This window comes from Capsella rubella, unplaced genomic scaffold (genome assembly GCF_000375325.1).
Source record: "Capsella rubella cultivar Monte Gargano unplaced genomic scaffold, Caprub1_0 scaffold_2, whole genome shotgun sequence".
In the NCBI taxonomy this organism is placed as follows: Eukaryota; Viridiplantae; Streptophyta; class Magnoliopsida; order Brassicales; family Brassicaceae; genus Capsella; species Capsella rubella.
The window spans coordinates 8,304,234-8,328,956 of NW_006238922.1; the positions used below are offsets into that span (position 1 = coordinate 8,304,234).

Here is a 24,723-nt window from a genome sequence, read left to right on the forward strand (position 1 = left end):
ATTGGATTTTACAGATTCTATCTTATGGTCAATTTCTCTGTTTTCTTTGCTCTGTTTTGATGATGATGATACATTTTGTGATTTTGACTCTGTTTATATTATTAAAAGTTTGGGCTTTTCTTGTTTCTTTACTTAAAGCATACAGATTTGTATCTAAAAGTGTTTGAAATGTGAAATTTTGTTTAGGTATTGTCAGTGACGAAAGCATTATCGATTCAGGCACATCCTAATAAGTCATTAGCAGAGAAATTGCATAGAGAAGAGCCTCTACTATACAGAGATTCTAACCACAAGCCTGAGATTGCTCTCGCAGTCACTCCTTTCCAAGCCCTTTGTGGTTTTGTATCTCTTAAGGTACTTTACACATTTCAGATCTCTCTCTCTCTCTCTCATTCTCTGCAAAAAAACATTTGTGTCAGTCTGTGGTTGAGATCAACAATAAAGTTTTCCCTAGATCCGGTTTGGTTTAAAGAAACTGTATCGTACCAATTTCCTGGTTTGATTTGGTATGGTTCACATTTGAGTTACATAAAGTTGATTCTGATTTGGTTCTGCCAAAGCTAAATTGAACCGGTTCTGTACCTTATGTTGAATCAGGAGCTGAAGGAGGTTATAGCCAATGTACCAGAGATTACAGAGCTTGTAGGAAGCAAAGCTGCAGGTCAAATCTTCAAAGTCCATGAACACGATGACGAAGAAAGAATCAAATCCGTTGTTCGATTGATCTTCACGCAGTTGATGTCTGCAAAAAGCAGCAAGACAAAGCAAGTGATATCTCGTATGAAGATTCGTCTGATCTCTGAGACTAAACACCGTGAACTGTCGGATAAAGAGAAGTTAGTTTTGGAACTGGAGAAACAGTACACTGGTGACATTGGTGTGATCTCAGCCTTCTTCTTTAACTATGTCAAGCTTAATCCTGGAGAGGCTTTGTATCTGGACGCGAACGAGCCACACGCTTATATCTCTGGCGACTGTATCGAGTGTATGGCGGCTTCAGACAACGTTGTTAGAGCTGGTCTTACTCCTAAACACCGCGATGTTCAAACCCTTTGCTCTATGCTTACCTATAAACTGGTAACTTTCTTTACACGTTAACCTTTTCATAACTTTCTTTACACGTTAACCGTTTGGTTTTGTTAGTAAACCAAATACGAGATTGTTTTGGTTTATCGATTAACCGGTATATCGGATTTTTTTCAGGGGTACCCGGAGATTTTGAAAGGATTCCCTCTGACTCCTTACGTTACTAGGTATCTACCACCATTTGATGAGTTTGAAGTTGATCACTGTGAACTTCCTCTAGGAAGATCTACGGTTTTACCGGCAGTACCGGGTCCTTCGGTTTATCTGGTTATTGAAGGAGAAGGGAAATTACAAACCGGTTCTACTCAATTGTTGGTTAACCAAGGAGATGTTTTGTTTGTTCCAGCTCATAACGAGATTCACATAACCGGAGAAAGTGATGTAATGAAGCTTTACAGAGCTGGAGTCAGCAGCAGATTCTTCCAAACGTTATAGGGCTAAACAAATATTTAAGCACATTAACTATACTAATTACTATATTACATATATATAAGCAAATCATAGAGACCAAAATCTTTAAATTGGTAGAAACTGTGGTTTAATGTGTAATCCCCTCCAATGGCCTGTTGCAAATTAAAAGCTCAAGGGGTTTATTTTCTTATATTTACTTTATTTTATTGGAATTTTTGTTTGTGCAATATTTGTTAAACAAAATATATGTAAAATGATTGTAAAAGATTTATCCCAATTTTAAAAGTATTTCATTTTCTCACCAACATATTGGGGGTTGTTACTCTCAAACTATAATGAATCAAGAAGTCAAGGCAATTAAATGATAGAGTTTATGGTAATTCAATGTAATATGAGAAACTTTTATGAATTTCCATTTAAAAATCAGTTGACAATTATGGGTTGTTCTAAATTTCTTAAATATGTTTAAATTATATCGTACTTTTGAAGTAATAATGTACAATCTCACAATAGTCAACTAAGAATTTATCTTTACATATTTCATTTTGAGATAGATAAGAAATTTGCAATTTTTTTTCCTTTACAAAAAATGTAAATATCTTTCCAAGAAATTAAAGTTTAGCAAACATTTGTAGTCTTGAAATCTTATTCAAAAGTGAATTTGTATAGTTTTACTAAAAATAGAATCAAGATATCGATTTTATCATATTGTAGTTTGGTACGATATATAATATAGGAGCATCGTTATTGCAAACCTCTTAGACTTGAAAAAGGTATATTAGCACAATGTTTGGTATCTTATGCTCTAAGAGCCTTGAAGTTAAACGATGAAGCTTCTTTAATGGAGTAAAATGGAGTATATATATCTTCTTCACAGTAAATGCAGTGGTGATGATGGCTTTCTAACGACTATTAAATACACTCCATGAAGACTCATCCCATATTATAACTTATGTTGCAATCAATCAAACCCTGTTATGGCAAAACGTGGAAACGTTACGATCCTGATCCTCTATGAAACATCCTCACATCAGACTTTAGAGCCTCAAACACTTTCATCTAGTACTCTTTGGCTCTGCCCTTTAGAACCAAACCTCCCACGAATCCCTCAGTAACCAAATCAAATGCATACCCAACAATCCCAAATCTGGGGGGAACCAAAGGTGGCACTTTGTGCACGTACGTTGGACTTATTATATGCGACAATGATGGTCCACACTCTTAAGTCAAACAAAATTAGGTAAACCCGTGTCTCAAAGCACTTGATCTGCTGATGAGGACATGACTCACCCACTCAACTCAACTTTTAAGAACTCGACTGGTAATACCGTACTAGTGTTTTCACATCAAATCTTGTACTTAATGTTAACATTTGAAAAACTTGGTGAACTTAAATCTTTAGTTTAGTAGTATATGTGAAGAGGAGGAGGTTTCCGAGTTGCAAAATTCTGCAAAAACTCTCAAGATGTAAACTTACTGCAAGATTATATAAAACCATCATTCCAAATCTTGTTTGGTCTCATTGATTCTGTCAACAACTTACTTCATTACAAACTAGTTTATGTTTAATTTTGATCCGAGACAAGCGTACAATGAAAACCATCATTCCAAATCTTTATAAGCAAGTTAAAGAAAGTCGATGAGAGACCAAGATCGCAGGTTTACTTGCACTGGTTGTTGGTTAAAGCTTTGGTTACACAATGCGAAACGATTCCAACCGGGCAGAAGAGAAGGCAAAGCGAAACAGAATGCCTCGTTTCGATCTGGTTCAGTAAACCATCATTATAAACTTGCCTACAAGAGAAAACCCAAAACACGCGTTATAAGAAACATGTTCGGATAAATTCAGAACCCGGTGAGAAGAAGAAGAAGCCCGGATATATATACCTGGCAGCGAAAAGATCGACAACAAGAAGATGAATCCACGCAGAGGCAAGAGTCATTTCACTTGAGAACATTTTTGCTATCCCCGACAACTGCAGATGAAATTAAACTTTAGAAATTGCAATGATACATTATCATAGAAAAACTATACGCTTGTTTTCGAATGTTTCAGGGAAGCAAAGTACCTCTGGCAACATGTATTTACTAGAAAACATGTACTTGAGTGTCTCGGGTGTCCAAGAAAGGTATAACAAATACGCGTATAACACGCCTAAGACGATATACGGTAAGCTACTCTCCATACACTTCTTGGTCTGCACAAAGAAACATATATACTCAATTTAGATCCAAATTCTTTGAGTCTGCACGATAAATTGCAAAACTTGAAAGAAAATATAATCTTACAATCTCAGCTTTTGGAGCTACAACCATAAGAGTGTAAAAGGGAAGAACTGCGGTTGTTCCAACTGCAAACACACTACTTGCAATCTGAGATGTAGCCAACACTGCAACATAAACATATCAGAGATCAAAACCACAAAAATGAGTGACAAAGTTTCAAGCTTTAAGTTCAATGAAAGTGCAGAGAGAGACACATTACATGAAGCTTGTACGCCAAAGACTTTCTTGTAAACTACAGAGCAAGAATTCGATGAAACATTGGGGTGAAGAGAGATTCTTGATCCTCCAACGAAGCTCCAAGGATTATCTAATCTAATTCTTGAAGAATCAAGAAAAAGATCCGATCTTTTAACAGTAATGTTGCGTTTCATCATCTGAAATCAACCAAAAAAGAATGAACTTTTTTTACTTCATCTCTTAAAAATTCAGAAACTTTCATATAGAAACAGAGTTTCTCTGAAACAGGTGACCCACGGAGAAGTCAATTCAATGATATATAAAAAAAAACATCAGGGTCAATTCAAAACCCATTAAATTCTCCAAATTGAGTCAAAAGGTAAAGACTTTAAGGTTATCTATAACTATAGTAAGAACCTCAACACAGAATCTAAACCGACAAAAGATCCACAAACACTAAAGTATAAGTGAGATTTGGAGATAAAAGAAGAGTACCGAGAGAGATGAAGAAGAGAAAGGCTGAGAAATGAGAGAAGTAAAAACCATCTTTGATTCAAAACTTCAATACCCTTTGCCAAAACCTGATCCTTCATTACCTAACTTAACCAAACTCTCTCCATATATAGATGGAACACTGAGTAATGATGGTTTGAGAGGTGTTGTTTCCACTGAATACGGAAGTGGAAGGGTGAAAGAAAAAAGTTGTCTTTCACTCTTTCTTCCTCAGTGTGTCCACAATTATATGCAACACGTTTTTTATTTGCTCATACAGTCCTCCTCTTTATAAATTTTTCATCTTTTACTATCACTTTTCCTTTTTAATATAATTTAGACATTTTTTTTTGACATCGTATAATTTACACTTATTTTTTTTAGTATAAAAGTTAACAATTCCTTTCGATTTCATTTTAAAGTTTTAAACTACATTTTTTTTTAATATTGGTTTACTTCAATGAAAGATATCATTTAGTACTTTAGTATATAAGTATATTTAACAGATAATATTTTTTAGTGAATCATCGTTATATATTGAGAATTCAACATGTTGATCAAAAAAAATTTATATGCATTGGCTTTGATTGGTAACACAATTAAAAGTGGTTGGAGATTCAATCATTCGTTAACTTAGTTACTAATTAGATGAACCATCGAAATAGACGTATGAAACGAATAGTAGAAGATATGGTTAAAAAGATGGTAAAAACTCAAATGAGCCGGTTGCCAACCGCGTCGTTTATATGATGTTGCCAATATGAGCCATTATGTGAAAGGGAGATGGAAGTGAAAGTGAATTTAGGTGGACAAGAGACAAGTCTAGTTTCAGAAAAAGACAAAGGTTGGTGTTGCTCCCATTAATTTTGTTAAACAAGAAATAAGATAGAGATGTGGTTAATGGCTAATAATCTAAATATATAACTCACTGCTTGAGAAAGTGGATGAAGTAAGATAACTTGGGTGGGCTATTTGGTATATAACTTAAAATTTAATTAATGGGCCTTTTGATCCACCCATTTTGTTTTTCTTTTCTTTTCTTTTGTAACTCCCACTTACACTGTTCAGTCAACAAATAAAAACAAATTTGTGGCATCTTTCAATCTTGTTGTGGGATTTTCGCATTTCGATGTATTCGATGGCGACCAAAACTAAGATTAAATGGTAAAAGATTTTTTCCTTAATTTATAAAAATGTTTTTGATTATATTTTCTGATTTGAAAACTTTTACTATATCTATAAACTTCAAAAACCGCAAATTCTTACAAGCCTCATATATCTTATCCTATTCCGACAAGTACCTAAACAACATTACTACAAATTATACATTTCACACTATAGAGTTCAAATATGTGAACTTGGGCCAAGTCATTTGATTGAGGAAATATATAATATGATCCACAAGATCCTTGAATATACTCTTTTAAGTGAAAAATGAATATTCGAGACCTCTTATCAAGAATCCTATCCTAAAGAAAGCACATCCACTTATGTTTCCATCACTAGATTTCAAGTGGGTCATCATCATCTTTTACTTCAAGATATTGTTTAGCCTAAACCTCTCAAACCTCCTTAATCGTGTGATCTAATCTATCTTATGTGTTTCTTCAACTTGTAAATTTTCATGTTTTTTTTGAGTCACATTGTCCTATTATTTTCTTTAATGTTCATATGCAATTCAAATTCAAGAGATATTATAGAACATTACATATTTATTTCATCAGATAGTTGAGAATCCGATAGAAAATGTCTCGCAAACCGGAAAACAAACGTTAAATCCGGAAATTAAAACTTTAGATAAAAATTAAAAAGAAAAAAAGGAAAAAGCAGAAATTGATATAAAATCAAAGGTGGAGGAGGGGATGAGATAAAGTTTTTGATATGTTTTACAAGAAACAAAGCAAAGCAAAGAGAGAGATTAAGCATCGGTGAAGCGAGGGGGCTTGTAGGCAATGAAACTGATGCACTGCACTTGACGGGTGTTGTCGAATCCGATGATCCTGATGAAGGCTTCAGGGTACTCCTTCTTGCACTCGTTAACTTCCTTCAACACTTGTGCTGAGTCAGTGCATCCGAACAAGGGTAGCTTCCACATTGTCCAGTACCTTCCATCGTAGTATCCGGGGGTGTTACCGTGCTCACGGTGCACAAACCCGTTCTATAATACAAAAAAACCAAACCACACATGTTACGACCACAACAACAACAACAACAACAAAAGTCCAAGATCTAAGCTAGTTTATGTTTTTTGTTACCTCCAACTCGAATTCGACACAGGGAATCCACTTGTTGCGGAGAAGGTAGTCAACTTCCTTTCCCAACTCGACCTCGGAAAGGTCAGGAAGGTAAGAGAGAGTCTCGAACTTCTTCTTTCCGATCGGAGGCCACACCTTTGAGATTCAGACAAAACAACATATGAGTTCATGTAATTCGAATGAAAAAAAGTTCTTTGAAAGAAGAAGAAAGAAGAAGAAGAAAAAAGATGTATGACCTTCATGCAGCTAACTCTTCCGCCGTTGCTTGTGATGGAAGTAATGTCGTTGTTGGCCTTGCGGGTGGAAGGGAAAGCAGCGGAGGACTTAAGTCCGGTGAAAGGAGCGACCATAGTGGCCTGAGCCGGGGAGGCAACCATAGTAGCGGAAGAGAGCATAGAGGAAGCCATTGTGTTCTTTCTCTTTTACTCTTTTGTGTGACTGAGGTTCTGTCTAGTGCTTTGGTCATCTATATATAATGATAATAACAATGATAACAATCACTTGAGTGATCGTAGGGTCGAGGAATCATGAGGCTTGAGTGGGAAAGGATTTAGACCGTTGGATGATGAGTGTGTGGATATGTGTGTGTGTGTGAGGTTTTAAGTCACTTGGTAACGGCCACAGAAGCCTAAGGTAAGGTCCTGAGAGACCCTTATCGGTTTGTAACGCTAGAACAGTGCCACGTGGAAGATAAATCTTATCGTTATCTATGAGTGTGTGTGTGTGAAAATTGTGTGATGGTGGTGTTGTGGGTGCTTGTACTCGTTTTGCTTTCCGGTGGTTTTGGTCACTTCCCTTTTGGGGGGATTCATATTTTTACTTATTACTTACTACTTTTTTTTTGGTTTTTACCTTGGATTTGCATTCATAAATATATAGAAAGATATCTTCTAAATTAATTATTTGAAAGTATGCCAGCAAAGAGGGATTTTTATTGTGAAAGTCAATTTTTAGTAATCATACCTTTTGTTTTATAATATATATCTTAGTTTTGGTTAAAGTATTAGAAATTTAGAATAGTCTAGTTATTGAATAAAATGGGAAATGTAAATATGAATGCTTAAATTTAAATGGTCTAACAAATGTTTAAAAATCGCCGGTTCGAGTAGCGTTTGAGACGAGAGCATATAATATGCTTTGGTCCCGGATCTAAAACAATTTATAGATTTCGGCCCAGAACCTCTTAGTTATTAAAAAAAAAATTTATATATTTTTCCATCATTTTTTTGGCCAAACCAGTGATTAATAAAATCTCACCAACTAAATTATTGGGCTCACAATCGAAATCCATGGAATATGGTTTTGGTCCAATGACCTTCAAGGAGATGTATGTATAGTCGAAAGCCCGATTACTTGAAATCATCACCTATGTTTCTTATTAGGTGCCAAATTCATATTTTTTTTCAATTTACAATGTAGGATCTTTGGGAAAAAAAAAAAAAGACCGTATTGAGTCCTTTAGAAGATGAATTATTGGTTAATGTCCCTTTTTCAAGAAACCCGTCGACGAGGAGACGATACAATAGAAAATGCAAAAATGTTACTGAAACTATACGAGACAAGCCATAAATTATGCAAGTAAGCTTATGAAATTTCTTTGTATTATAATTTTGTAGGGAACAGTTTTGATTAAACATCTTTGATCATATCAACGACGACCAGTGACACAGAAGACCATTTAAGAGAAGACTACCTAAGGCCAGCACCAATCATGAGATTTCTATATTGAAACTAGAAGAAAAGTAAACCTGATTGTTTGGTTCTGCTTTTTAAAATCTCTTGTTAGGACTTAGGAGGGTGAAGAACAGTATATGCAGACATGCATTTTACAACAAAATAAAACATTTTGATTCATTTCACTATATATAAAAAAGTAACAACAATAAAACATTCTCAATAGTTATTTCTACTCTTGTGTGTACACTCTATTACAACTTGAAACTATTTTATGTAAGTTCCTGAAAAACTGAAGATTTTGTTTTTGATAAATAATTGTTGTGCATTACAAAGTAGACGTAACTAGTACAAGATATGACACTATAGGTCATATAGTTTTTTTAAGTAGCTTGTAAGAGAGGCATACACAAAGATGGTATAAGAATGAAAAATTGAAGATTTTACAACGATATGTTTGAGACATTACATTTGTTCGGATACAAAGATAAAAGACAATACATAAGAACCAAACAGATGATATGTTTTGGTTCTATTACACAAAGCAATAAATTATAGAAACATATGGGGATAATACATAGAATCTGTCACCAACAAAGATTCATCCCAATAGATTACTCACCTTGTAGATGAAAACATCAACGTTGTAGAACCAAGATCTACTCCAAGGGGAATCAAAAGAGAGGGATGTGAATAGTCCAATAAGTATTGTCACATAAGCTGCCGCAAAGCTAAAGTAGAAATATATCATGTAGATTGTGGATTCATCGTCTTCAACTTCCTCATCCGGTTCTTGAGAACCGTTGCAGCTTGTGTTGGTTTGTTTCCCACAAAGAAGAGGATTACCTAAGTAGCTTTGTGCATCAAAGGTGTTAAACTGTTTTCCTTGTGGAATGATTCCTGAAAAGTTGTTGTATGAAAGATTGAAAACAGCTAAGCTGTTTAAATCGGTTAGTTGCGTTGGGATATGGCCTTGTAATATGTTGTAGGAAAGATCAAGGCTTTCCACATTCTTGAGTCCTGAAAAGCTTTTTGGTATCACTCCTGATAAGTTGTTGTGAGAAAGATTGAGAGATTGTAGTTGAAGAAAGTCTCCAAGCTCTGGTGGGATCTCACCGCTCAACTCATTTTCCGAAAGATCGAGTCCAAAATAATATACAAGAATTCCACTCGTGTAACCATCATATCGGTGTTTTGTTAGAAATTCAATTCTCGTCTTCGTGGTTTCCCTCGTGTTCGCAATAAACGGGTCTAGCACAAGAAGAAAATTACCAACATTTTCCGAGGAAGTGGAATCATGTTCTAGATTAGAAGAAAGCTCGAAACTCGCAACCATGTCACCTAAACTAAAATCATAAAAATAGAATGAACTCTCTTTGCCCAAACCAAATGATGTATTGCTAAGACATGAAGGTATGGTACCATTTAGTCTGTTGTTAGCAAGATCAAGAAGGTGAATGTTTCTTAGGCCACACAACTGGCGAGGGATGCGACCTGATAACTCATTCCCCCGCAGAATCAGAATACTGATGTTTGGGGCGTTGGTGTACTCCGAAATATTCCCAGATAATCTATTATTGCTTAGATCAAGTATATTGGCATACTCTAGCACCGAGTTTGGAATAACTCCTGATAAGTTATTGTCTTGAAGGAGTAAAACAACTCCAAATCCAGGATTGACGTGTAAAGGAGGTATGTGCCCAGATAAACTGTTTGATGAGAGGTCTAATAGCCCAAAATAGGATCTGTTGAATAGTGAAAATGGTATTTCACCTTCCAAAGAGTTGTCTGAAAGCAGTAGTGCATATAAGAATGAAAATTCGCCAATCCAACTTGGAATAACACCGGAGAGATTGTTTTTCGAGATGTCAAGATATTCCAAAGATGTCAAGCTCTGTAAACCTTGCCCAATCTTTCCTGTAAACTGATTGTTATCCATAGACAACGTCTCTAGGCCTTGAAATGTTGTAGGTTCTGAAAAAACTTCTCCACTTAGTTTGTTATGTGAAAGCTTTAAGCCTTGTAGGGAATCACAATGCTCTAAAAAATTATGTGGTAGCTTCCCGTGGAAACTGTTGTGAGACACATCTAGATAGGAAATATTTTCCATGTTACCCAAAGATGATGCCAGATTTCCTTGAAAACCGTTATGAGCTAGATAGAAAAACACTAGCTCAGGAAGTATCAACCCGATATTCTCAGGAAACAAATGATGGAACTTATTAACTGACACATCTAGGAAACCAAGGTTATGAGCAGAGTTTGGTAGTTGAAAGCTCGTAAGAGAATTATTCTGAAGTAACAAAACATCGAGTTTCGTATTGTTCTCCAATAGCCAAGAAGGAAAATCTCCTGATATTTTGTTGTCAGAGAGATCAACTAGGCGTAAAACCTTTTGGTGTAGGAGAAAATGAGGAACTTTCTCCAACTTGCAGGATCGTAGTACAATGACACTCAATTGAAATTTTGGCATCCAAGAAATTTCCAACCCTACTTGAAATGAGTTGGACTTTGAGCCAAATTTCAACACTCTAAGATTTGAGAGGTTTCTTAGGGAACTAAGTGAGAAGACGCCTTCGAAGTTGTTATCAAACAATGATAAGTACTCAAGGGATTCGAGGTTACCGAGAGAAGATGGTAGCTTCCCGTTAAATTGGTTCGATGAGAGATCAAGAACTCGAAGTCCAATAAGGCTAGTTAAACATAAGGGGAACTGACCTTCAAGTTTGTTTCGACTTAGATCGAGCTCTTGCATATTCTTCAGTTTGCAAATTCCTACATTAATCAAATGCATAAGATAAGTTACTTTCATAAACATGAATTAAATCACAACTTCTTATTAAAACAAAAATCAAAAAGTAAATATTTAATTAAGCTTACCTTGTAGTTCCATTGAGCTAGAAAATTCATTATCACTTAAATCCAAAGCTTTTAGCTTTCTCATGGAAGATAATTCTGCCATACAAAAGTAAACACCTTTTAATAAGATCATGTTCATCTAAAAAATGACACAAATCGTCTAACAATGTTGTGTACATTGCTTTTGAATTGAATACAAATTTTAAGCTAGAAAATAAAGACTAGCATTTATGGACTACCTCGTACTGGTATGGAGCCGTTAAATCTGTTATCACTTAGATCCAAGAGTTCCAAGTTTGTCAAATTCTTGAGTTCTGAAATGGATTTCAAAACATTTAAGAATGCTACACACTGGAATAAGTCATATTAAGCTAAACAATAAGACTGAATCTATAAAGAGCTTTATCATCAAGAAACACACCGTTGACAGGACAAGGGCCACCCATGTCGTTGCTTCGAAGAGACAGAGTTATAAGTGATGTTGCAGCACTAAGAAAAGGAAAGATGCTGTTGTTAAATTTATTTGAAGAGAGATCCAAAATCTCGAGGTTCCTTAATCTCCTTAAACTTTTATAACCTGCAAACGTAAATGTCTCTCTTTTTAGTAAACGTACGCGTACGAGACAATCTTGCTAAGCATATATAATGATAACATATCTCACTCCAATCACTTTAGTATGTGACACATTTACCATAAAATTAATGTACAAAAAAAATATATATATCAACCCCTAATGCAAGGAAAGATCACAGTCCCTATGAGAATATTGTTAAAGCCTAACCACTAAAGAAAACATGGTTTACCTTCAATATCATCAGAGAAGCCATTGAACTGGTTAAGTCCTTCTTGACGTAATCCTCTTTCTTCGTCCGGGTATAAATCTCTGAATCTGGACCCGGATAAGTTCAAGCTTCGTATTTCTTCAAAGGGATACAGTAAAGAAAGATTTAAGAGAAAACTCTGCTTGAGCTTCAATGTACCAAAGGCGATCTCGGTCACCCGTCCGCTTCTATGATCGCAGTTGATCTCCTCCCACTGACAACAATCGTTCTTTGTATCATTAGTCCAAGCAGGGAGAAAAGGGTAGTAGAGGTCGGGGCTGTCATATATACCATGTGAAGCCAGATATTTCTTGATCTCGAGCAAAGCAATCCTTTCTTTCTCAGTACAGCTTTTGTATCCATGTATCTGCCCCAACAGTAAAATCACCCATATAAAGTATTGCCACAAGAACACCTTCCCTTCCATTGCAAACGAAACGAAAAAAAGGAAACGAAAGATTATCCCAAAGTGATTGTGTATTCACATTTACAATAATTTCAAAGTTTTAGTACAACGCACCAAGTTCAAAAAATAATTGCATACTTACAAAGTTGAGGTCCTAGTCGTCGTCGTGAGTGATCGTTACATTGTCGTCAATCGTTTACTTTGAGTCGTACCATAAGTCAAAGTTGGCATTATTATGGCATATAAAGTCAAAGTCTCTATAGAAAAATATGTGGTCATCATCTTTTAATTCTATCAATTTCCTAAGAAATATATATTTTTAAGTAACTTAAACTAGTCCATTGAAAGCAAACTGATTCTTCGGGCGAGGAGGAGAAGAGCTCCGACCTACCACCTTTTTTAATTCTATGAATTTGGTTGATTTCTCCTTTGTGGAGTACGTAATCCTCCCAAAATTTCTACTTGGGTCAAGTGGTATTGGTGCAAGGACGTTGGCGTCGAAGATCATAACTTCGATGCTCATTCTATCTTCAGGCTCATCTATGCGGTGTCTTATCACCTTTGCATCTAGCTGATTTATGATTGTAAAATCTGCACTTGTTGCGATCTAAATCCCGGGTATAAGATCACAGTTTGTGTTCTATAACTCCCACGGCTTCATTTCATTTTTTAGCACTATTGGCATTGAGAGATCCTTCTTTGGCTTTAGTGGATTAAGTGTGGTGTTTGCTCCTATCTTTTCCTTGTATGTTGTCCGTCTTGTTCTCGTAGCAACGGTCTTTTTAGCCGGTTTGGCTTTGTTGTCCTTTCCTTGGAACATGTACTCCATTAATGGAGATTGAATGATTGATAAATATAAATCTTAGTTTGCCCAAAAAAAAAAAAAAAAAAAACTTAAACTAGTAAGAATTTTTTTTTAAAAACAATAGGAACATAAATTGGAAATATGTTCAGTATTAACTACTACCAGGAAATAATGCATATGTTGATAAATTGACTAATTTTTTTTATTTGATTGTTGTAACAAAAGATTGCTCATATCAGGGGTACCATCATCGAGATAATTGTGCGGCCATGGTGGTGAACTGGTGATACGATCGCAATGTGACAGTGACAATGACTTAGACTAATTTTATGTTAGAACTTCGAAGTTAGAAGATATTTTTCTCCCTGCTTGGACTAATGATACATTTTTTCGGAAATTCGTTCGGTTCCTGGTACGGTATGATTCAGTTTAAGTTTGTTTGGTTCTTAAATTATCATCTATTCGATTAGTACGTTAATTTTATTCCAGTTTTGGCTCTCCATGGTTTGGTTTAGTTTTTTTTAATTTAGATACTCTATTAACTAAAATCGGATATCTTATGTAACGTAATTATTTTGAAAAATGTTATATTTGTGTGTTCCTTAACTAATAAAAAGATGAATAACAGAGTGTCAAAGAAAGAAAGAAAAAAAAGGAAAAAAGTGTCAAAGATGTTATTTTATCATATTCATAATTCTTTAGCGCAGGTGATAATTCATTTCGACACCAATTGAGATAAATCCATTTTATTTTTATAGAACTTAAGAATTCTTAAGTCGTAATTAATTTGAGTATGCCATTTATGTTTCAATGGCTCATCCTGCTACTGTTGCTAAAAAAGCTTTATTCCTTTTTCTTGTTGCTGTAGTTTTTGTTTAACTAAATTATTTAACTTTTTTCGGTTCAATAATTCTTTTTCTAAATATTTTCTTTTGCAAAAAAAAGAAATACCCTCAAATAGCAGTAAACTAAGTATTTTAGATAATTATAACACACACTCCATAAATTACCATAAAACACTAATTTTTAGAATTTTTGTTTAATGTCAAAGTCGACTATTTTACATTTAGGGTATAAATTTTTTAAGAGGTAGGGTTTAGTGTGTAAAGTTTAGAATTTAATTTTGAAAGTTTAATCATGAAATATAGCGCTATCTTTGGAACTTTGTGGAGTATGTGCTAAATTTGGAAACAAAACTTATTTTTGTGATATTAACGAGAATTGCCCATATTAAACAAAACAAAGATAAATGATGCTTGAAAGTTGAAATATATGAAATTACTCGACAAAACTCTTTCGAACATAAGGAAGTAAGGGCTACATTTAACCCACAATTAAGGAATTTGTTGTGATTGGGTAATGATTTTTTTTCATGTTGTTTTATTTATTTTCTTATTTGTGAGTTTTGTGACGTCCAAATTTGTGTTGTGTTTAGTTTTGACGTGCCTATTGTATGTAAAAATTTTGTTGATTTGCGTGCGTCACTTGACGTGTATTTGTCTTGTTGTGTAATTTGTATTGTGTATTTAGTTTCGTGCATGTGAAGTATTTTGTTACGTGTGTTGAGTTTGTTGTTTGTGGTGTATTTGTTTTGTTGTGTTTGTATTGTGTATTTTAGTTTCGTGCATGTGAAGTTTTTGTTACGAGTGTTGAGTTTGTTGTTTGTTTACTTTGTGGTGTTTTAGTGTGCGGAGTGCGGACTATAGAATTAAGAGATTTGAGGAAAGAGAGAGAGGGAGAGAGAGAGAGAGAGAGAGAGCACTTCACTAGAGCACCTTCTTTGTTCTCTCTTGATTTCACCCTACAAGAGAATTGACAAGAGTGAATAAGGCAAATAAGTATGCATAATGTATAGAATAGAGAGAGAAAGAGAAAGTTACGTCACTTCCTCATTTCGAGTCCATCTTCGGACAATCTTTGTTATGGAGCGAGTCATCAGTTTTTATTGTTTGCTCCTCAAAGTTCCCTTCTCTTGAATTTATCTAGCAAGAGTTCTGTAGAGAGTGCATTTGAATAAGAACATACAAAACCACAAACTATGCAGAGTATTAAAGTTACTGAAAATCTTACATCATCTAGTCCGAGCGATGTTTTGGCCACTTTTTTGAAGTCTTTACAGTAAAAATAAAAAAACCGCAGCACACTCTTGAGTCTATAACATGACAGAAAATTCTCAGTTGCATTTAAGAGTAAGGTGTGATGAGGTACGTACCAAATAGGTGAATGAAAACATGTTAAAGTGATCTAAGCCACCTTATTATCGAATCCGAACCCAAGCAAAACAATGGAATGGCCAAAAGCCAAACCAGCGCCTACAAATAAAAAAGAATAAAGAATTGAAAACTATAATTATTGTCCAAATCTATTACAGCAGATAAGCTTGAGAATAAAGACAATAAATTCCATTGATGGTAAATCCAAAAATTTAAATGATTAGCAAAGTTTGACATGATTACCCATTCATAGAGAATTTCCCATCAAATACAGTGGCTAGCTTCCAGATCAGTAGCACCTAAACGTTGCCCAAACACAATCATGTCATTATGGCTTATGATATGAATAGTTTACTTCAAGCAGATACTCAGAAGAGATATAGATACCTTCAGAAGATATCTAAGAAAAAATGTAGAAATCAGCACACTCCAAGACCAGCAAAGCAGAGCCATTGTCCCCAAGACATCTCTAACACTCATGTAAATATACATCTACATGTAACGCTTGTCCTCTACCTAGAATGTGTAAGATTTCATATATGCTAGAGCAATTAAAATTGTTCAAATCACAGAATTAAAAATATCATATAGACGATAGAGAATAGAGAACCTCAATTCCGTGCACATCCCTAAAGATTGAACTCTCGAAAAGAAGGGTTGGAATCGATGTCGTTCTCTGCAGAATAGCAACATGATCATTGTTCCTGCAAATAAATTGAACCAAAGGCCATATTAATTTGCTTTTCCAGATACAAAAACCATGACCGTTCTTTCCAATCTTCCCAGTAACATAATTGGTTCTATATTATACATATTTAAATAATTGGATTTCAATCGAACAAACATGTTTGTAACTAGTACATACCTTTAAACGATATCCACGATAAAACTTAGAAATAAGAACTCTAATCATAGCATGCAAAGCCATTTTTTCCTAGACCTCTGTCAAATCATAGAGATAATTAATAGCAATAACATGATAGAGTTCGTAGCTGCCAGAACATGAGGACTTATTCAACAAAAAATGTTGAAAATTAAAAAATAGAAAGCCTTGTTTTGGTGCTTATCCATGAAGTAAGTCAGACAACTGGAAATTTTTCCCTGCATAATTACAATAATATCAGTGCTGCTGTAAATGTATTAAAGTGACGACTATTTAGTACCTACAGTTTCTACACTCAAGCTGCTCCATTATTCACACCTTTTTCAATAAATTTATGTCATAGTTTGATTCTATGAGCTCCTGCCAAGGTAAAATTTGAAAATAAAAAACATTAGAAGTAAACTCTAAACATTAAGTTTTTAACAGTGTTACAATGAACCCTAAAGTCGCAGTAGCTAAACACCAAAACAATAAAAAGTGAAACCTCATGCTAACCTTCTCATTAGTTTTGAGTGAGTTCCAAATTCATCCAGACGTTTTCTTATTTGTCTAATTCCAGAAAGATCTTCCCCTTTGACCTCTGGGTTCCTTCATATATGTCAATGTGACATGACGGGTCAATAGCTTTTGTATGAAAGATAAAACTTTTGCAATTGAAAACAGTAGTATATACCTTGCTACCATAGTCCCAATTCCATCTCTATTAAAAATTTCCAACAATATCATGCCGCTTATAAAAACATGGTAAGCTCAAGCAGACGAACGCTGCTGTAGCCAGTTTAGAGAGATATCCATTGAAGCGGCTAATTCTCTCCTCGCCACCAATAGAAAATCCTAATGTCCTGGACATGAGTCAAATTGATTTCACTTTAGACTCAAAAAAGTGAAATTCAAAGCAGATTGATAGACCATTAAAGCCAATGGATCAATGTGCAATCAATAAGACGTATTTCACTAGAAGACTATAACAGCTATGCTTGACAAAGACTATAACAACTAGGAAAAGAATGTCGAATATGATATATGAATCGTGGTGATCAAGATAATACCTGACACTCGTATATTCCTTTGTTGTAGGCTTCCCCAAGGTCATCTGCATTGAACTTTTGATTCCAAACACATAGCTTATAAACCTTGACACTGCAGTTCTACGAATTGTGGTCTATGATCGTGTATTTTTGTCTAGTGTTGTGTTTTTGGTGTTTTTGTTTTTCCTATTTGAATATTTTGTCTCTGCACGTGAGGTTTATGTTTGGAGTGTTGAGCTTACGTGTTTTTGTGTTTTTGTTTTGTCTATTTGAGTTTTGTTTATGCACGTGATGTTTATGATTTGAGTGTTGTTGTGTATACGTGTTCATGTTTTCTTGTGTTTTGAGTTTGTGTTTTTGTGTAATGTAGTTATATGTTTTCGTTTGGATTGTTTGTTGTGCTGTGTTTTGTGTTTTTATAAACTGCAAGTTTGGTGTTTTAACCAAACAGGTCAGGCAATCCCATCCCATAAAACACGATTATAAAGAACTTATTCACAAAGCTAGAGAGTAGGGAAAAGGGACAAGAGGGAGATTGACTTACTTACCCATGGATGATCAGGGAACTTACATATATAGTGATTACATGAAACCGAGTTAAATCCCTTTGGTTCTAAAAAATCTCATTCTGCTTTTGTTTGCATGAGCTCCTGCTTAGAAAAACACAAAGAAATAGAACAATAACAGTCAAGAAAACTTTAACCATATAATTTTAAAACATGTTACGCTCAATCTTAGATAGATGACTACTTACCTAGACATGGTGAGCATTCCTGTTTCTGCACCCTCTTATAAAGTAACCAACAGTTTTTGAAACTCAAATTTTACTGCAGTTACCAAAAAAAAAAATACAAATATCAGAAACAAAATAGCATTCACAAACTCACAAACAAGTGATGGTGCTTTAACCCACAGCTCTAATGTTGTCAAGAATAATGCTTTGTTGTGTCGCAGTCTACTTGTGTTATCCTAAAAGTGGACTTATGCATGATGTATAGAATAGAGAGAGAAAGAGAGAGTTAAGCCACTTCCCTAATTGAGCCCATCTTCGTTCAATCTTTGTTATGGAAGCGAGTCCTCAGTTTTTTTTTTTGCTCCTCAAAGCTCCCTTCTCTTGAATTCATCTAGCAAGAGTTCTGTAGAGAGTGAACTTGAATAAGAACATACAAAACCACAAACTATGCAGAGTATTAAAGTTACTAAAAATCTTACATCATCTAGTCCAAACGATGTTTTGGCCACTTTCTCGAAGCCTTTATAGTTAAATTTGAAAACCGCAGCTCACTCTTGAACCTATAACATGATAGAATACTCAGTTGTTAAAAATAACTCATATTAATGCATTTAAGAGTAAGAACCTATAACATGAAGTACATATTGTATATGTGAAAACATGTTAAAGTGATCTAAGCCACCTTATCATCGAATCCGAACCCAAGCAAAACAATGCAATGTCCAAAAGCCAAACCAGTGCCTACAAATATATAGGATGAAGATCGTAACTGATTTCCAAATCTATTAAAGCAGTTAAGCCTGAGAATGAAGACAATAATAAATTCACCTTGATGCTAAATCCAAAAAATTAAATGATTCGCAAAGTTTGGCATGAATACCATCAAATAAAGTTGTCAGCTTACGGATCAGTAGCACCTAAACGTTGCCCAAACACAATCATGTCATTATGGCTTATGAAATGAATAGTCCACTTCAAGCAGATACTTTCAGAAGAGATGTAGATACCTTTTAGAAGATGTCCAAGACAAAATGTAGAAATCAGTACACAAAGACCAGCAAAACGGAGCCATTTTCCAAGACACCTCTCACAATCATATAGTTATAGCCTCTAGCTGTACCGCTTGTCCTCTAACTAGAATGTGAAAGAGTTTATATATGGTAGAGCAAAGAAAATAATTCTAATCACAGAATTTTAAATATCATATAGAAGATAGAGAACCTTGATTTGGTGCAGATTAAACTCTTGAATAGAAAGGTTGGGATTGATCTCGTTCTCCATAGAATTGCAACATGATCATTGTTCCTGCAAATAAATTGAATCAAAAGAAATATTTTTTACATCTAGTTACGAAAATCATGACCAATCTTTGACTAATCTTCACATAACATAGTTGGTTCTATATTATACATTTTAAAATAAGTGGTTTTCAATTGAACAAACATGTCTGCAGCTAGTATACATACCTTCAAAAGATATCCGAGAAAAATGTAGAAAACTCCAACCATATCTTGCAAAGCCATTTTTTCCAAGATCTTTGCCAAATCATTGTAATAATCAATAGCAAGAACATGAAAGAGATCGTTGATGCCAGAACATAAGGAATTTATTCGACAAAAAAAAGAAAACTTTAATTATGAAATTTTGAACAGTGTTGCAATGACAACTACAACTATAAACGTATAATGCAACAAGGAGTAAATAAAACAGAGAAACATGGTAAGCTCAAGGACTTACCTTGCAGACGAATGCTGCTGTAGCCAGTTCAGAGAGATATCCATTAAAGCGGCTAAGTCTCTCCTCGCCACCAATAAAAAAACCCTGCACATATGTCAAATTGATTTCACTTTAGACTCAAAAAGTGAAATTTAAAGCAGATTGATCATAAGTTTGCTTCCTCTCAATGTTTAATAGACCATTCAAGCCAATAGATTAATGTTCAATCAATAAGACTATAACGGCTATGGTTGACAAAGACACTGTAACATGAGAAAACATAATGTAGATATACGAACTGTGGTGATCAAGATAATACCTGACACTCGTATATTCATTTTTCTGTAGGCTTACCAATAGCCGGTCATCTGCATTGAACTTATAAACCTTGACACCACAATTCTAATAATTACATTCTATGATCGTGAAGTTTTTGTTTTAAGCATTGTGGTTTCGTGTTTTTGTTTTGCCTATTTGAATTTTGTTCTCTGCACGTGAGGTTTAAGTTTGGAGTGTTGTGTGTACGTGTTTTGTTTTGTGGATTTGAGTTTTGTTTCTGCACGTGAAGTTTATGATTTGAGTGTTGTGTATACGTGTTCATGTTTTCTTGTGTGTTTGTGCTTGTGTTTTTGTGTAGTTAAATGGTTTCTTTTTGATTGTTTGTTGTGCTGTGTTTTGTGGTTTTATAAACTACAAGTTTGGTGTTTTAACCAAACAGGTCAGGCAATCCTAGCCCATGAAACACAAATAAACACGATAAAGAACCTACTCATAAAGCAAGAGAGCAGAGACATGAGACGAGAAGGAGATTGAGTTACTTACCCCATGGCTGATCAAGTAACTTACAAATATATTGAAGACATGGAGCCCGAGTCAAAGCCCTTTGGTTATACAAAACCACACTCTGCTTTTGTTTGTATGAGCTCCTGCTTAGAAAACCACAATGAAATAGAACAGTAACAGTCAACAATACTTTAACCACAGAGACTTACAACAAAAATGTGAGTGAGAACTTACCTAGAGATGGTGAGCATTCCTGTTTCTGCACCTTCTTATAGAGTAACCCAAAGTTTTCGAAACTCAAATATTACTGCAGTAACCAAACAGAAACATATATCAGAAACAAAATACATTCACAAACTCACAAATAAGTGATAAAGCAAAGATTATGATCCTAAAGATTGTTAATTCCCCAAAAAAAACTATACAATGACAGAAGCTGCTAAGAAATATCCAAGCTTTTTCTTTTACAACCATTCAGAAGCTTCAACAGTAAAGTTAGAATTCCCAATTCAACAACATAATACAATAAGTATCTAAGCATAAAGAAAAAGCATCTTCGCCTCCTTGTTTCAAACCAAGATATCTCGTTAAAGCCTAATTTCGTTACTTTCACTCACATGAACACATAGTGAAAAAAACGAAAAACAAATACAAAGTAAAACCCTAATTAGAAGGCGATTACACAAAGCATATAATCATAAGAAATGAACAAATTGAAAAAAATCGGAAGAAGATGGATGCGCGCACTAAGTAATCATCATCAGAAGTAGAATGCAATCAATTTCAAAATCGATGATCCGTTCTGATTAATCCAAAAATCTCAAGAAAATTCGCGGAATTCAAACATTCAAATGGAAACAACGATTCGAAACTCGCGACGATCTCCATTGAGATCGAACAGGAATCGAAAAGGTTCGTAGAAAAATTAAGCTTACCTTAAACAGAGACGATCGACGAAGAAGGTTTCCCCAGAAGAAAAAACAACAGAGACGAACGATGAAGATGAAGGAGGTTTTAGAGTGAGAGAGCGAATTCAAAATGATTACACCGTTGCGAATTTGCGATATTAAGCAAATAAAAATACTAATTATGAAATAAATATAGACTTTACCCTGTAAATTTACATTTATTTACCATTTTTGCCACTTGCTAACCGAAGCTGGCTTCTTGCTTTATGCACACGTGGCGAATGATTAATTTGAATTTGGAAAAGTGGCTCCAAAAACATACTAGTTCCCTTGTATAATTCCAAATTTGAAATTTGATTTAACGTAACTCACCCAAAAAAAACTGAAAAACTTTTAATTTTCGTTAATAATTATTCAAGTGTGTTGATTTTGGGTTTTGGCTATTAAATCCCCGACTTTCAATTATACAAAAAAAAAAAAAAATCTAACTTTAGTTTTGGTACAATAAATACCATATTACTTTTAGCAAATGGAAACATAAACTTATACTATCTCTTTCATTTGGCCAAAACGTGTCTATCAAGTCAATGTTACGTTATTATTTGTCAACGTTTTTTTTTTTTTTTTTTTTTTTGTCAATGTTCTCTTTCATTTTAAAGCACAAAACTTTTATTCTTCTTTAAAACTTTAAGTCCTCAAATCCAGAATTGACAAAAAAAATGAAACTTGCAAAAAAGGTAAGCTCTAGGATTTTTGTAAAAATCCCCATGGTTGGATTTGATACTTTGAGTTTATTATAGGTTTTGTATATGACATGTGTTTACCTGACGATATTGAGTCAATTATAGATAAAATAAAAATTAAATTAAAAAGAAGAGAAAATATTTTTTACATGAATGGAAAATTACAAATAAAAATTATTTTATGAATTTTTAGTTAGAATAACTTAGGGTATTAAAATCACTTAAAACACTAATAATTAATGATATCTTTATTAAATATATAATAAACTGATTTATATCGACTTTAGTTACTTATCGGACATATCCAAACTAATAAAAATATATTCTATTATTCAAAAAGTTTCTTAGATATCATTTTTGTTATTAATTTTTTTTTATAAATATCGTTTTGTGTTCGTAATTTATAAAAATTAACAAATACAAAAAGACGAAAAAAGGAATTACGATCGCGGTCAAAAATAATTATTGAAAGCACATATTTATATGAAAAATCGAATTTCGCTGACAAAAAAAAAAAATTGTTAGTTAAACCATTTTGTCAACTAATTTTATGGGCTAGTGAAGACAGAAACTACATTTTATATAAATTTTAATCCCAGTTTCCTTCGTTTGAAGGTTTAGCCCACAAAATTCCAAAAACCATGGAAAACGCGAGTCCCTGGATTCGTATTATCATCGTTCATTTGTTATCTTTAATATATTGTTTTGTGTTTTCTCCTAAAATTATGGAAGTGATTGGAAGATATATAGAATATAGTTTCATCCAACAATTTTAAAAATCGAAGACGAACAAATACGATCACGCGCATTCATATGAACACCAAACCCTATATTTTCTTTTGGCACTTTCCTCTTCTTTTTTTTTTTTGCTTAATATTAAAAAAAGTTTTTGGACATTTTTGCATGGCATCTTAACCTATCTCTCCTCCATTTGTCTATCTTTTTTTCAGTTCAATGTATCATCAACAAGAGTTCATTAGCTTTCTTATTTTACACATTCATGGGTTTGTTTTTAGTCCTAGTTTTGGACTTTTCTAATTTTCACTTTTGATAGAATTCGGGAGATAGAGATAATTTGATAAACAAAAAAAGGAAGACTTCACGTTGGGTCTTGTTTCTTTCAGATGAACCTAGCTAGCTCGAATTTTCTTTATTTTATCAATTAATATACTTTTGTATTCATTTGTTTATTACAACACGACGAAAAATGTATTCGTATAAATATAATCGTATGTTTGTATTTTTGTATGCATCTATTTTTTCAACCCGTATACCTAAGAATTTGCTTTTTAATGAATTATCATATGATCTCTGTCTATATATCAATCATTTTATAGAAATATGATATTTTCGGCTCATCATCAGTTTTGTAATTTTGTTTATCAATACGGCCTATTTAAGCATGTAAAAAGTGTATATTGCACTTATATATGTACTAATGTACCATTGATTATATTTATAATTAAGAGTTACAACAAGTTTTATTCATTTAATTATATTAGAAATTTACAGGAGTTCTAAATTTCCTGAAACAATTTGCAAATCTATTTCATAATAGACTCTCTTTATTTTTGGAGGAGCCATTATTTTTTGTTCTTTGTCATGATTATCGATCGCAAATGAGTACATCACATCATATGCTATAATATGTTTTCCTTAGTAACTAAATGGGAATTCTAGACAATTAGAGCCTACAGTCTAATTCTAATAGAGTCGTCTAATAGTTGATTGTTCGTATGATTAGTTGAAGTAAAGATAATCGTGTCCATGCTTTGTTTTAGTTTTTTTTTTTTGGTCGCATGATTATGTTAAGTAGTTAGGGACTTAGGGATGAGATAATCGAAGTCAACTATGTGAAAAGGTCGGTCGACTAAATAAACTAGAAAGAGTTAATGCCAATGTTTAGAATTAATGATTCCACCACTTTCTTTAGATTTGCAAAGCCGATCCAACTTAAATAATTGGGTTATTTTTTTTTTTGCTTAACAATGGTACTTAGATTATAATCAGTGTATTTTAGTCAATGCAAAATAAATTCGAGAGTGAGAAGAATAACTCCAATCCAAAACCACGTTGACCAGAAATAACTCGAAAACTGTCTATTTTATGCCCATAGAGAATATTATGCGAAACTGGTTTAGTTCCTACATTTGTCTTAATTGTCTTTTTTTTTTTTTTGAGTCGTGACTTATATAATTATATTACTAACTACTACCTCAGTTATCGGAAAAAAAAATTTGAGGTTACGTCAAGTTTGATTAATATTACTATAGTATATAAGTTATAAAACAATATTTATTATCTTCTGTCAGTTTGTTCTACACTTGTTGGTTGTTCCTTTCTGTCCGTTTCTCACCATTTATTTAGGTGTCCCAAAATTTACAACTTTGTCCAAACTGATCCAATAGTTGAAAGAAAAACAAAACAAAACTGGTCCAAACAT

At 33.8% G+C, this 24,723-nt stretch overlaps 4 protein-coding genes and 1 long non-coding RNA gene across 23 annotated transcripts in view; 1 reads left to right on the plus strand and 4 right to left on the minus strand.

Moving 5' to 3' along the window:
- LOC17895185 (mannose-6-phosphate isomerase 2) overlaps positions 1 to 1,724 on the plus strand; it is a 2,373-nt gene extending 649 nt beyond the window's left edge. The window contains exons 2-4 of the mRNA XM_006303060.2: positions 187 to 354; positions 598 to 1,077; positions 1,204 to 1,724. Of these exons, the coding sequence (XP_006303122.2) occupies positions 187 to 354; positions 598 to 1,077; positions 1,204 to 1,521 (966 nt within the window). The 3' untranslated portion in view covers positions 1,522 to 1,724. The remainder of the gene's footprint in view (positions 1 to 186; positions 355 to 597; positions 1,078 to 1,203) is intronic.
- A 1,235-nt stretch (positions 1,725 to 2,959) lies between these two features.
- LOC17895271 (protein ABA DEFICIENT 4, chloroplastic) lies at positions 2,960 to 4,687 on the minus strand. Its single transcript, XM_006302724.2, has 6 exons — positions 4,456 to 4,687; positions 3,983 to 4,157; positions 3,787 to 3,887; positions 3,567 to 3,695; positions 3,385 to 3,473; positions 2,960 to 3,291 (listed from the first exon to the last, which is right to left on the minus strand). Exons 1-6 carry the CDS (start codon positions 4,504 to 4,506, stop codon positions 3,159 to 3,161), a joined length of 678 nt encoding a protein of 225 aa, XP_006302786.1. The 5' UTR covers positions 4,507 to 4,687; the 3' UTR covers positions 2,960 to 3,158.
- A 1,457-nt stretch (positions 4,688 to 6,144) lies between these two features.
- LOC17895103 (ribulose bisphosphate carboxylase small chain 1B, chloroplastic) lies at positions 6,145 to 7,158 on the minus strand. 2 transcript variants are annotated; one of them, XM_006302823.2, is made up of 3 exons: positions 6,944 to 7,155; positions 6,708 to 6,842; positions 6,145 to 6,610 (listed from the first exon to the last, which is right to left on the minus strand). In XM_006302823.2, exons 1-3 carry the CDS (start codon positions 7,112 to 7,114, stop codon positions 6,371 to 6,373), a joined length of 546 nt encoding a protein of 181 aa, XP_006302885.1. In that variant the 5' UTR covers positions 7,115 to 7,155; the 3' UTR covers positions 6,145 to 6,370. The 2 variants fall into 2 exon arrangements, with proteins under 2 accessions (XP_006302885.1, XP_023643313.1); XM_023787545.1 differs by having other exon boundaries at positions 6,499 to 6,610; positions 6,715 to 6,842; positions 6,944 to 7,158.
- A 1,627-nt stretch (positions 7,159 to 8,785) lies between these two features.
- Positions 8,786 to 14,641, minus strand: LOC17896364 (LRR receptor-like serine/threonine-protein kinase FLS2). Of its 4 annotated transcripts, none has more exons than XM_023787442.1 (7): positions 12,611 to 14,641; positions 12,354 to 12,482; positions 12,045 to 12,276; positions 11,662 to 11,817; positions 11,480 to 11,554; positions 11,262 to 11,336; positions 8,786 to 11,156 (listed from the first exon to the last, which is right to left on the minus strand). In XM_023787442.1, exons 2-7 carry the CDS (start codon positions 12,423 to 12,425, stop codon positions 8,983 to 8,985), a joined length of 2,784 nt encoding a protein of 927 aa, XP_023643210.1. In that variant the 5' UTR covers positions 12,426 to 12,482; positions 12,611 to 14,641; the 3' UTR covers positions 8,786 to 8,982. The 4 variants fall into 4 exon arrangements, with proteins under 4 accessions (XP_023643210.1, XP_023643211.1, XP_023643212.1 ...); XM_023787443.1 differs by having other exon boundaries at positions 12,354 to 12,477; positions 12,611 to 12,651; XM_023787444.1 differs by having other exon boundaries at positions 8,786 to 9,632; positions 9,804 to 11,156; positions 12,045 to 12,650.
- Positions 14,642 to 14,670: 29 nt separating this feature from the next.
- Positions 14,671 to 21,661, minus strand: LOC111831891. 15 transcript variants are annotated; one of them, XR_002834990.1, is made up of 23 exons: positions 21,565 to 21,661; positions 20,864 to 20,936; positions 20,166 to 20,772; positions 19,868 to 19,951; positions 19,597 to 19,665; positions 19,352 to 19,435; positions 19,138 to 19,264; positions 18,959 to 19,047; positions 18,813 to 18,871; positions 18,610 to 18,690; positions 18,152 to 18,533; positions 17,419 to 18,047; positions 17,043 to 17,211; positions 16,865 to 16,957; positions 16,688 to 16,729; positions 16,352 to 16,587; positions 16,097 to 16,190; positions 15,874 to 16,002; positions 15,730 to 15,785; positions 15,486 to 15,585; positions 15,344 to 15,384; positions 15,159 to 15,267; positions 14,672 to 15,074 (listed from the first exon to the last, which is right to left on the minus strand). It is a non-coding gene; the product is annotated as an uncharacterized LOC111831891 (long non-coding RNA). The 15 variants fall into 15 exon arrangements; XR_002834999.1 differs by having other exon boundaries at positions 17,419 to 17,472; positions 17,969 to 18,047; positions 19,868 to 20,772; XR_002834997.1 differs by having other exon boundaries at positions 17,419 to 17,472; positions 17,946 to 18,047; positions 19,868 to 20,772.
- Positions 21,662 to 24,723: the final 3,062 nt, after the last annotated feature.

Excerpts from the sequence above, each read along its gene's own strand:
- LOC17895271 (XM_006302724.2), bottom strand. The coding sequence starts at position 4,506 with ATGGTTTTTACTTCTCTCATTTCTCAGCCTTTCTCTTCTTCATCTCTC. Across the intron at positions 3,888-3,982 it reads CTTTGGCGTACAAGCTTCAT|TGTTGGCTACATCTCAGATT; the intron begins GTAATGTGTCTC and ends TTTATGTTGCAG. Across the intron at positions 3,696-3,786 it reads TAGCTCCAAAAGCTGAGATT|ACCAAGAAGTGTATGGAGAG; the intron begins GTAAGATTATAT and ends TTCTTTGTGCAG.
- LOC17895103 (XM_006302823.2), bottom strand. The coding sequence starts at position 7,114 with ATGGCTTCCTCTATGCTCTCTTCCGCTACTATGGTTGCCTCCCCGGCT. Across the intron at positions 6,843-6,943 it reads GAAGAGTTAGCTGCATGAAG|GTGTGGCCTCCGATCGGAAA; the intron begins GTCATACATCTT and ends TGAATCTCAAAG. Across the intron at positions 6,611-6,707 it reads GTGTCGAATTCGAGTTGGAG|AACGGGTTTGTGCACCGTGA; the intron begins GTAACAAAAAAC and ends TTTGTATTATAG.
- LOC17896364 (XM_006300618.2), bottom strand. The coding sequence starts at position 12,489 with ATGGAAGGGAAGGTGTTCTTGTGGCAATACTTTATATGGGTGATTTTA. Across the intron at positions 11,818-12,044 it reads CTTCTCTGATGATATTGAAG|GTTATAAAAGTTTAAGGAGA; the intron begins GTAAACCATGTT and ends TTACGTTTGCAG. Across the intron at positions 11,337-11,479 it reads CGGCTCCATACCAGTACGAG|AATTATCTTCCATGAGAAAG; the intron begins GTAGTCCATAAA and ends TTTGTATGGCAG.